Below are 12,612 nucleotides of genomic sequence, written 5' to 3'. Positions count from 1 at the left end.
AATTTGCCAGCAAATTTGGAAAACTCAAGAGTGGTCACAGAATTGGAAAAGATCAGTTTACATTCCAATTACAAAGAAAGGCAGTGCCAAAGAATGTTCAAACTATCGCACCATTGCACTCATTTCTCATGCTACTAAAGTTATGCTTAAAATTCTGCAAGCTAGACTCTAGCAGTATTTGGACCGAGAACTACCAGAGGTACAGGCAGGATTTCGAAAAGGCAGAGGAACTAGAGATCAAATTGCCAACATACGCTGGATCATGGAGAAAGCTAGAGAGTTCCAGAAAAACATCTACTTCTGCTTCATTGACTATGCTAAAGCCTTTGATTGTGTGGATCATAACAAACTGTGGCAAGTTCTTAAAGAGATGGGCGTACCAGACCATCATATCTGTCTGTTGAAAAACCTATATGTGGACCAAGAAGCAACAGTGAGAACTGGACACGGAACCACTGATTGGTTCAAAATTGGGAAAGGAGTCCAGCAAGGCTGTATACTGTCGCCTTGCCTATTTAACCTATATGCAGAGCACATCATGAGAAAGGCAGGGTTAGATGAATCAAAAGTTGGAATTAAGATTGCTGGAAGAAATATCAACAACCTAAGATATGCAGATGATACCACTCTAATGGCAGAAAGTGAAGAGGAACTGAAGAGTCTCTTGTTGTGAGTGAAGAAGGAGAGTGCAAAAGTTGGGTTGAAACTAAACATTAAGAAAACCAAGATCATGGCATCCGGCCCTCTCAATTCCTGGCAAATAGATGGGGAAGAAATGGAGGTAGTGACAGATTTTATTTTCTTGGGCTCCAAGATCACTGCAGATGGGGACTGTATCCAAGAAATTAAAAGACACTTGTTCCTTGGGAGGAAAGCCATGGCAAATCTAGACAGCACACTAAAAAGCAGAGACATCACCCTGTCAACAAAAGTGCGTATAGTCAAGGCTATGGTCTTCCCAGTTGCAATGTACGGCAGTGAAAGTTGGACCATAAAAAAGGCTGAGCGCCAAAGAATTAAGGCGTTTGAACTGTGGTGCTGGAGAAGACTCCTGCGAGTCCCTTGGACTGCAAGGCGATCAAACCGGTCAGTCCTAGAGGAGATCAACCCTGACTGCTCTTTAGAAGGCCAGATCCTGAAGCTAAAACTCAAATACTTTGTCCACCTAATGAGAAGTAAGGACTCACTGGAGAAGAGCCTAATGCTGGGAAAGATTGAGGGCAAGAGAAGAAGGGGACGACAGAGAATGAGGTGGCTAGATAGAATCACTGAAGCAGTAGGCGTGAGCTTAAATGGACTCCAGAAGATGGTAGAGGACAGGAAGGCCTGGAGGAACGTTGTCCATAGGGTCGCGATGGGTCGGACACAACTTCGCAGCTAACAACAACAACAAAATTTTGCAAAGTTTTTGGATATAGTTCCCAGTGCGCTGATGATGATGGGTATCGCTGTTACATGTTTCATCCATAATCACACAGTTTTGATGGCCAGGTTGTGGTATTTCATAATTTTTTCCAGTTCTTTTTCTTCGACTCTGGCATCTCCTGGTACAGCGAAATCAATCAACTGTATGCTTCGGTTCTCTACGACTGCAATATCTAGAGTGTTGTGTTCCAAATGGTGATCTGTCTGTATTCAGAAGTCCCACAAGATCTTCACCCTCTCATTCTCGACCATTTTTTCCACCCTATGTTCCCATGACTTTTCAGACACAGGCAAGTCGTATTTTTTACACAATGCCCAGTGGATTAGTTTAGCAGCTTTGTAATCAGTTTGCATGATTTTGCTGCACTCACATATTAAATGTGAAACAGTTTCAACTTTGTCATTGCAAATTTGGCAATATGGATTGTCAGTAGATTTTTGTATCTTCGCTTTCATGGCATTAGTTTGTAGTGCTTGTTCTTGAGCAGCCAGTATTAAGCCTTCCGTTTCTTTCTTGATGGTTCCCATCTTAAGCCATGCCCATGTCTAGTTGTTATCACATTTTCCTTCAATGTTTTTCAAATGCTGTCCATACAAAGCTTTGGTTTTCCATCTATTTAATCTGTCATCCAGCCGTTTTTCCTTATATTCTGCCTTTGTTTCTGTTATTTTTATAATGCTCTCTGTTTTCACAGCCTGCAGCAATTTTTCTGTACTTTGATTCACATAGTCATTCAAACTTTGTTTTTCTTCTTCCACACTTTGGTGGATTTGCAGTAGCCCTCTGCCCTCTATTCTTCTTGGCAGGTACAACCTGTCGATGTCACTTCATGGATGTAGAGCGTTGTGCATATTTAAAAGTTTACGCATTTTCCGATCTAGGTGTTCTAATTCAGCCAAAGTCCAGTTAATAATTCTAGCTGGGGCTGCCCATGTATGAATGGCTTTAATTATATTTCCAGTATTCAGCTTTGATTTTAGTATTTTGCTGACTCTCATGATGTATTCCTTTTGCGTTGACTCTTTGACTTTTCCATTCAAGATGTTATCTGCTTCCAATATGCCTAGGTATTTTTAACCATCATCCTTTGGTAGTGCTTTCACAACACTTCTGTTTCCCAGTTCTATTCCTTCTATTTTTCCCATTTTTCCTCATTGCATGGATAATATAGCACATTTTCCATGTCCAAAGTTCATTCTGATGTTGCTGCTAAACAGTTGAACTGCATTGAGTATTGATTCAAGTTCAGTGTGGCTTTTCGCATACATTAGTGTTGCTTTTCTATCATCGTCATCATCATCATCATCATCATCATCTATGGGCCCTGGAGCTGTCAGAAAATACTGATCAGTGAATTTCAAACCTGTGTACAAGAAAGAGCTTTATCTTTCGATTATGTCCTAATTTCAGAAAAAAACATTAGGACTTCTACAGAGTAATTGAAATCATGACACTGCTAATTGTAGGAATTAATATTTTTTTATTTAATTATTTAAAAGAATTAAATATTTTATATTGAAAGGTACTATTTTGGATAATAAGTGACCTACCATTGTTTGTTCTCTTTATTAAGGTGTAACAACTATTCTTGTTATTTAGACTTTTTGTTTTGTTGTTTTGTTTTTCCTTTTCCTTTTTGCTTTTTCTTTTTTCTTTTAGAATCAAATTGAGCCTCCTGGTTACACTTAACTTGCATCTGAGAAACCAGATAATCCATATTCTAGGGATTAGCTTTACACACATAATGGTTGCCATTGTTTTTCTTGACTATTCAGATGCATAGCAGTACTACTGAATATTTTAAGTTAGATACACAGCAGAAGAAAATTGAATAATCAGGAGCAGCCACAGAGCATGGTGTGCTGAAATTATGTATGTATCAAAATCTGCAAGGGGTGGTGGCGGTACAGTGTCAAAATTGAAGACCTACACACGTCATGTGTTGATGCCTCATGCACATCCAAAAGGGGCAGGGCTTGGATTGTGACACGTCTCCCACTAACTTCCTGATTTTAAGCCCTGCCCTCCTCAGTGAATGCCCATAATATAAGTTATTGTGTTCTAAGATTATATTATGCAATAAGCTTAGCTGAACTATGATTGATCATTTAGAGTAGGACTGGAGAACTATGCTCAAATTCCCATTTATTGGAAGACAGGGGCCAAGCATTATCTGTTCTAGTCCTATTAGACCTCTCAGCGGCTTTCGATACCATCGACCATGGTATCTTGCTGCGGCGTCTCAGGGGATTGGGAGTGGGAGGCACGGTCTTACAGTGGTTCTCCTCCTATCTCCAGGGACGTTCGCAGTCGGTGTTGGCAGGAGGGCAGAGGTCGACCGCGAGGTCTCTCGTTTGTGGAGATCCTCAGGGGTCGGTCCTCTCGCCTCTCCTGTTTAACATCTACATGAAACCGCTGGGTGAGATCATTCGTGGTTTTGGAGTTGGGTATCATCAGTATGCTGATGATACCCAGCTTTTCCTTTTGACCCCAAACCACCCCAGTGATGCCCTCAACGTGATGTCCCGTTGCCTGGAGGCGGTTCGGGTCTGGATGGGGAGGAACAGACTTCAACTCAACCCCGACAAGACTGAGTGGCTTTGCATACCTTCATCCCGGGTTTATTCGGACATTCCACCTCTTGCTATGGGGGGTGAACTATTACCCCCCGTAGATAGGGCTCGCAACTTGGGAGTCCTCCTAGATTCACGGCTCACCTTGGAAGACCATATAGGAGCTGTGACTAGGGGGGCTTTCGCCCAGGTTCGCCTGGTGCGCCAGTTGCGGCCCTATCTAAGCCGGGATGATTTATGCACGGTCACTCATGCGCTCGTGACCTCTCGTCTGGACTACTGCAACGCTCTCTACATGGGGCTGCCCTTGAGGACCACCCGGAAGCTCCAACTGGTACAGAATGCAGCTGCGAGAGTTGTGTTGGGAGTCTCCCGATACTCCCACGTTACACCTTTGCTCCGTGAGCTGCATTGGTTACCAGTTGCCTTCCGGGTGAGATTCAAGGTACTAGTAATGGTGTTTAAAGCCCTACATGGCAGGGGGCCGGAGTACCTCAGGGAACACCTGCTGCCGGCATCAATCTCCCTGCGCCCTGTGCGTTCCCATAGAGAGGGTCTCCTCAGGGTGCCACCGATCAGAGAATGTCGATTGGTGGCCCCCAGGGGGAGATCCTTCTCTGTGGGCGCTCCGGAACTATGGAATCAGTTACCGGTAGAGCTCCGGATGGCGCCCGATCTTCGCTCCTTTCGTCGCGATCTCAAGACGTTTTTGTTTGTACAAGCCGGCCTAGCCTGATGGGGGATTGGTGGGGTTTTTTTATTCTTGTATTCTCAATATTATCTTTGGGGTTTTATAATTGTAATATATCAATTGTTTTAAAATCGGGCAATTATTTAATTTCCTTTTAATATTTGTAACTTTGTATTTTATTCTTGCCCTGTGAACCGCCCTGAGTCCTCAGGGAGAAGGGCGGTATAGAAATATTATTAAATTAAATTAAATTAAATTAAATTAAATTAAATTAAATTAAAATTATTTTTCACCCTAACTTGTCTGATTAGTTTGCTGTGATGAAAAAAAAATAGTGTAGATCAAACAAGGAAAACTACAGTGAAGGAATTTAAATAATCCTCATATATCTGTATTAAAATCCTTGGATTAAATAAAAATGATTCATGGTATAACCAGCCTTGCAGTATGTTTATTATTTTTAATTTCCCATTATGATGGTGTCTATATCAGCTTTTTTGTGGGGGGGGGGAATAGCATTCTTCCCCAAACACAAACTTTTTTCTTTAATATAATGTGAAATAATGTCATAAAATGGGGTTAGATACAAGTTGGCTAAAATGATTGCCCTGCTGGTAATATGTATGCAAGTTAAAACAAAAAGTGTCATAGCAACAACTACAATAAGAATATACATACCGGTAAGTATGTGTTTCTAAAAATGTTTAATTGAAGTGCTGTTGGGCCATTTAAGTGCTTTAAGCTATTTGTTTTGGGACAAAATATAATGCTTGCTTCCTAGTGTGTGTGTGTGTGTGTGTGTGTGTGTGTATGTATATCTAGTATTTCCATATAATTAAATTTTAATTTGTTTACTTTTGGAGAGCATCTGCAAATTTGAATATCATCAGATTACAGTTACACAGACTGTAGTCAGAACAATTTAAAGAAAAGAGCTCAAGATGTAATAGTCTAAAACTTTTTCTTCCTTTAAATCACTGTAGTGATGACCAGCATTGGTAAATGTTTGTGCTACGAAATATGGTGCATGGCTGGGAGATATGACCTCTTAATAGCAAAGTTTACTGATAATGCAAAATACTTTCCCCAAAGAAACTTTCTGGTTTTTTTTTTCTTTCTTTCTTTTTTCCAGACATAAATTTGATTTCTCGTGTTCTTTTTTTTTTATTTCTCTTCTCTCCCGTTCCCCTTTGTTCTCCCCTTTTTTTCCCCCTTAAAATTCCAAACAATGTAGGTGTCTAGTCACATACAGGTCTTAGCCAGGAAGAAAGTTCGAGAAATTCAAGCTGCCATTAAGGTACGTTTGGCTTGCCCAGTTGTAGGGGGCTTTTCATCTCCATGGTTACAGGCTTTTCCTTTGTTTTCCCTCCCTTCCCCTACCCTGCAGGTGTCTAGTCACATTCAGGTTCTTGCCAGAAGGAAATCTCGTGATTTTCATTCCAAGCTAAAGGTATGCGCTTTTCTGCTTTGGGGCTTGTGGTTGCTATGCGTTTTACTTCCTGTGTTCCCTGGTGATTGGAGGAATGCCTGGGGCTGTGATTCTTGTAACCAAGTTTCCTTGCATGTGGTGGCTGTTGACATTTCTTTGTGTTTAATCTCCTTCCCTCCCTCTGATTTCTGCAGTAGCATCTATATCAAACTATTTTAACACCTTGGAATGCTATTCACTGTTTGCATGCCAACTTTAATAGGGAAATATGTCCTCTTTTTTCCCTTTTAAAATATCATTAGTAGATAAGAGTTTATAATATGGAGGGGGGGACAAAACACTGGTTAAATAAAACAAGGTCTTCATATGTGCTCAAGCACATATTGTAAAAGCTGAGATTTAAATCAGTATAGCAGTTCTTCTGTATTGTTATTAAAGATACATTTTCAGATGAGTGGTAACTTCACACTTTTCCTCCAGGGATGTTATCTTTATCTGCAATGTCCAGAGTTTACCTTTGGCAAATCGTTCTAGCCTCCACACTTTTTATATTGGCCAAATGAAACCACCTGATTGGCTTCTTCTCTAGAAAAGTTAGCCATGTGCTTAATCTGCACTCCCTGAAGATGTGGAAGTCTTTTTGCTCAGATCTGATAAATGTGGGCTTTGCAGAGGAAATCCTGCATTCTCCTCTTACACACCTAAGGTCCATAGAGCACAGTAAGACTGGCTTTTGTGTACACAGAACAGAGATTGGGCTGCACAATTTCAGTTTGGTAGTTTCTTAAAGAGTATGTTCTGGAGAAGCTGTGCCTCGCTTCACTTGCAATGAAGAAAGAGAGATGATCATTTGTTTCTCTTTCTAATTTCCAAGAACAAACAAACATAGCAAGGAAGGCTTCATTTTGTACATGTAAGAAGTGCAAATTTTGCATTGCAAGCTCCTGAATATTCTTTAATGGGAAAGGTATTGTGTGTGGGGGGGTTGAATGACAGGTTAAGTGGAGGGTTTTTTTTCCTTTTGTTTCTATCTTTTTTGTAATCAGTCCTTAAAAAAAAGTCAAAATACCTTAACAATTCAACCAAAAGAAACACATTTCAGCATGTGAATACTGTGTACCAATCTTCTCAAGTCTGATGTGCTCCAACTATGATACACTACAAATGATATAATCCTGATTGGGACAGGAATTATGAGAATTGTACTCCAAAAACTTTGGAAGGCACCAGATTGGGCAAGGCTTCATTGTCTGAAATACTAAATACCATCAGTGGGATTTGCCCCAGTCCTAGAACAGGAAAAGGTCAACCACAGACTCAATTATAAGTGTTCTGTCAGGAGCTTCTGGTTTGACTCTGCTGTGGGCAGCATGCTGGCAGGCTTGTGTGGCTGTTGGTGGCTGGCTTTTGAGCTGAACTGGCTGATAGTTGGGGTTGGTGAACAACTAAGTCAAGTTAAACATGTTGCTTGTTAACCTGGGTGCAAAGGTAGAGAAGGCTGTAGCGTTTCAGACTAAAACTATCCAATCTAATGACTAAAAGAAAGTGTTTTAGCTCATGTTTGGACAATTAAAACAGTGTACTGACTTTAAGCGCACACCTAAATTAATACTGGGCACCTGCAGCCTCCTTTGTGGACAATAAATTCAGTAATTTGTTCGTGTTATGCCTAGCAAATGGCCTATTCTTAAACTTTTGCATTTACATTGTCATGTTTCTGTTTTATTGAGAAACCATAAGATGTGTTGTTGTTTTTTACCCACACCCAAAATAGTAAAGTTTCCTTTTAGAAAATGTGCCTATTTCTTACTTATGCACTTCCTTTTGTTTAACGATGGTGATGGTAGTGGCGAAGATGCCTTTTTTTGCAGAACAAATACCAATTATGCTTACAAGTCCTCTTTCTCAGCAGGTACTTATTTGTTGCCTCTCTACTGTTTAAAGTTTAGGAATCCTTTGTCCTGAATGCCCTAGAACTGGTCTAAAGAATATTTTAAAGAAACCTTTGCTGCATTTTTAGAATTTTTGCCATTGTCACAATTTTAGGACATGCATCAGTGCAAAGAGAAAGGCTGCCACAATAAAATAAGCTCTGAGTGATGCGGGTAGTTATCTCCATCTGTGCAAAATTCATTTTTATGTGAGGTAAATGAAACAAAAATTGTTCTTATTAAGGAAATGTTGGAGGACTAAATCAGATGGGATCCAGCCTTCAAGACTGGATCTATGTGAGGTTAGGGCTGGCTATGGGTTTGTACATTGAGCCTATGGGTACTACAAAATTGGTAATGTAGGGTCACCTGAATTCTCTAGAATAAAACCTGCTTAGAGAAAATCAGGATGCTGCATCAAAATAAATATAAGATTATGATTCTGTTAAATCAATATATGCGTGGAGAGGCTAAAAAGATAGATGGGTAGGGAAAAAAATGGCCACAAAGTTATGATAAGCCTTTTTAAAGAGTTGTTATTTGCTAAAAAATAGTTTAAGTGCAAGATAGTAGGCAACCTATTCTCTGTGTGCTTCAGGGAGAATATAAAAATATATTATTTTAGCACAATCTGAGTCCTCTAAGAAATAAGGTCCTTTTATATTCTTCACTTGCGACTATGTCCATTAAATTAAAAGAGGAGAGGAATGGATTTTTTTAAATTATTAACATCATATGAAAGAATTTATTTCACCTTAACTTTCTAAACATGAAGGAGGATTTGGACAGAGGATAAAAATGGGCAATAGGAGATAATCTTTTATATGTAGCATGCAAATTTTAAGATAAATGCATACTCTGCTCTGTAGCAGATTCTGATGAGTGCAATGCTACTTGCAGTTCTGTCCATCTATTGAGCTTGATTTACTGAGGGATGGTTTCTGAAAAAGCCATCTATCTAATCTGAAGACTGTAAATAATCACAGATCAGCTACTGCAATTTGGAACATTTTGCATAACATAACTTGTGTTGCAGTGTTTCTTAATGTTCTGCACAATACTAGTTAGTGTTCCATGAACAACTTCCACTGAATGTAAATAGTTTATATTTATATTTAGTACTGCTAAATATAATACACTTAAGCACACCTGAATGCTGCATTACTGAGCAACTGTTGCCTGCTCATATGGCTGAGGAAACCTTAAGTGAGATGTTCTGATGCTTCTCTTCAAAAGTACAGAGAAACTATGGTCCCCTTGCTGCAATTCCATGCAAAGTGCATTAGTGAAGCAGCTCAAAGGAGTACATCCAGCTAGTTCACTGTGGTGGAAATATCCTTTGTTCCATGTTCCAGATGCTGCAAAGCAAGGTGTTATTTTCCCAGGTGTGCTTTCAGGTTACCTGGAGGAAGATTTCTTCAGTGGTCATAATTTCATCAGGCTGAAATATCTGGTGAAGGAAGACAACGTATTTTTTGTGGCAGCAGATTTTAAAAGACACTGAAAAATTTAAAGCCATTAATGAGAATAAAAACAAAAACTTTTAAGCATTAAAAGAGGAGGGAGGACAGCCATAGCATCCAGTCTGCATCGTACTATTGGTAACTACATTCAGTCATTAGAAAGCAAAATCTGTGTTTCTGAATTATGAGTATTTCATAAGAGTTCACCTGTCAATGTTTAGGGGTTGATAGTGGGATTAAAAATACAGGCCCACCTCTGACTTTCACACATTGAGTAGATGAACTGAACAGCCTGCAGTTTATCTAGCAGCTCTCTTTATATGTATGACAGGTTAGTCATCCAAAAGCTACGTAGTGAATAGGTACTAGAAGGAGTGCACTGAAAGGGCATGAGTAAGTATTGCTGAGTATTAGGAGCATACCACTGTTCTTTGCACTTTTGTCATTATTGTAGAAAACAATTATCCAGATCCAGGATTTTTATCTATACTATACAAATATGCACAATATAGGCTAAAGCGTTTTGAACTCAGTTGGTAAAATCTTCAATGATCAATTTGGAAATGTGGATTGCTCCTTTTCACCCACCTAGGAAATGCTGCAGCTCCTCATTTTGCACTGGTCTACAGTAACATTTAATTAATATTTTTGCTTCGTTTTCAGTATCCATTAGGAACTCATTAAACAAAGTAAAAAAAAAACATGCCTACAGTCCACATGTATGCAATGATTTTATATCCATTAGTGGGCATTCCATACTGTTTGCATGTAAAAAGAAAATACTGTTGTCAGTTTTCTAAAGATAGCTCTGTGTAGCTTCTCTTTATTGAAATAGTAGTAATAATAATAATAATAATAAAAGCCTTGAAAAATTCTCTTTGATGTGAATGGAGTCCTCTGCATTTTGAAATACAATAAGATGGATTAATTGCTCCTCATTAAGCAGCAAGTTGGGACAGGTTTTGAATGTGCTTTCTTTTTTCAGCACTGGCTATTGCTGGCTGAAATAGCCAGCTTTTGTCTCTTCCACTGCCTTCTCTGATAATAAGAAAATTGGAGATCATGGCTACAATTATTCTACTGTCTTTTGTTTAGAACAATTGCGTACTTCCATGGCACTTGTTTTCTTTCTCTTTCTCCTTCTCCTCCTACTTCCTCCCGTTCTTCCTCTTCCTCCTCCATTATTCAAATCAATACTATGTATAAACAGGAATATGATTTCTGAAATTATTTATTAGAAAATTATGCTCATATTTTCTGCTTCAATATAAAATATAAAATATAAAATCCATTTTTAATAAATTTCAGGTTTTTTTCTTTTCTTTTTATCATACTTTTAAAATTCATATGTTTGTGTATGTCCATATATATTAGTAAGGGACGTGGTGGCTCAGTGGGTTAAGACGCTGAGCTTGTCGATCAGAAGGTCGGCAGTTTGGCGGGTCGAATCCCGAGTGCCGCGTAACAGAGCGAGCGCCTGTTACTCGTCCCAGCTTCTGCCAACCTAGCAGTTCGAAAGCACGTAAAAAATGCAAGTAGAAAAATAGGGACCACTCCGGTGGGAAGGTAACAGCGTTCCGTGTGCCTTTGGCGTCTAGTCGTGCCGGCCACATGACCACGGAGATGTCCTCGGACAAGCGCTGGCTCTTCGGCTTTGAAATGGAGATGAGCACCGGCCCCTAGAGTCGGAAACGACTAGCACGCGTGTGCGGGGGAACCTTTACCTTTACCTTTTATATAGTATAATATTATACACCCACACCAATATATGCTTTGAAATTTTAAATTAAATATTCTTTTTATCTTACTGGAATACAAAATTAATGTCCTAAAGGCAGATTGGACTTATTAAATTCTTTAAGGGAAAAGAATAGTTTTACATTAAAAAAATTGAGTTTCTTTTTATATAACATTCAGTAAATATTCCCATGGTTTTAAAAAATGGAATGACTTCTGATCATATTTTGTTTTTCTGGTACTTTTTTCAAAAGCAGTGGAAACTGAAATCTGAAATCTGATTCATTAAAAAATTATTTGATTATATTATGTATGAAATACATTGCATAAAGCAACCTCCTCCAACTTGGTCACATTAAACTACAATTCTCATCCCACATAGCATATCAAATTATCAAGCTGGGGATTATGTTGCTTTCAGTGGTTTCTCAATTTTTTTTATTCTTGACTCCAAATACCTTTATAAGTATTCAGTCCCTTTGCTAATTGAATGTTTCTAATCCAAATTTCTTCCAAATTTCTGTTTTTTATTCTCCAGTTTCTTTTATTACAATGTATAATGAAGGATTATAATTATGATTTCATCACCAGTTAATTACAAAACTGTTAAAATTCATACAATATCTATTGGTAAATAGTGCTATTTGTAATAAAAAGGAAAAAAAAGAAAAATCCCACATGTATTCAGGTTCCCAGTTTCATAGGAGGATCTATACACGTGCAAATATAAGTTACAGGTAGTCCTTTGACTTACAACAATTCATTTAGTGATAGTTTGAAGCTACAAAGACACTGGAAAAAGCGACTTATGACTGATTTTCACACTTATGACCATTGCCATGATCATGTGATCAAAATTCAGATCCTTGGCAACTGACTCATATTTATGATGGTTGCAGTGTCCCAGGGTCATGTTATGACCTTTTGCGACCTTACGTCAATGGGGAAGCTAGATTCACTTAACAATTGTGTTACTAATAGCAGAATAACAAGAGTTGGAAGAGACCTTGGAAGTCTTCTAGTCTAACCCCCTGCTCAAGCAGGAGACCCCTATACCATTTCAGACAAACAGTTATCCAATCTCTTCTTGAAAACCTCCAGTGTTCAAGCACCCACAACTTCTGGAGGCAAGTTGTTCCACTGATTAATAATTCTAACTGAGGAAATTTCTCCTCAGTTCTTGATTCTCTCCTTAATTTGTTTCCATCCGTTGCTTCTTGTCCTGCCTTCAGGTGCTTTGGAGAATAGCTTGACTCCCTCTTCTTTGTGGCAGCTCCTTAGATAGTGAAACACTGCTATCATGTAACCCCTAGTCCTTCTTTTCATTAAAAACACTAACTTAATAGTTGCAGTGATTCATTT

The 12,612-nt window shown here is 38.8% G+C and overlaps 1 protein-coding gene across 5 annotated transcripts in view; it reads left to right on the top strand.

Annotated features, from left to right (window-relative positions):
• Positions 1 to 12,612, top strand: part of TEAD1 (TEA domain transcription factor 1) — a 255,181-nt gene that overhangs the window by 196,987 nt on the left and 45,582 nt on the right. For 4 of the 5 annotated variants that reach the window (XM_081339492.1, XM_081339493.1, XM_081339495.1 and 1 more), the window contains one exon: positions 5,925 to 6,140. In XM_081339492.1, the coding sequence (XP_081195618.1) occupies positions 5,925 to 6,140 (216 nt within the window). The remainder of the gene's footprint in view (positions 1 to 5,924; positions 6,141 to 12,612) is intronic. The other variant, XM_081339496.1, reaches the window with a different exon arrangement.

The sequence above is a fragment of the Vipera berus genome, assembly GCF_964194415.1.
Source record: "Vipera berus genome assembly, chromosome: 1".
NCBI classification, from domain to species: Eukaryota; Metazoa; Chordata; class Lepidosauria; order Squamata; family Viperidae; genus Vipera; species Vipera berus.
The sequence above is the reverse complement of the archived record's forward strand: the minus strand, read 5'-3'. Positions and strand labels throughout refer to the sequence as shown.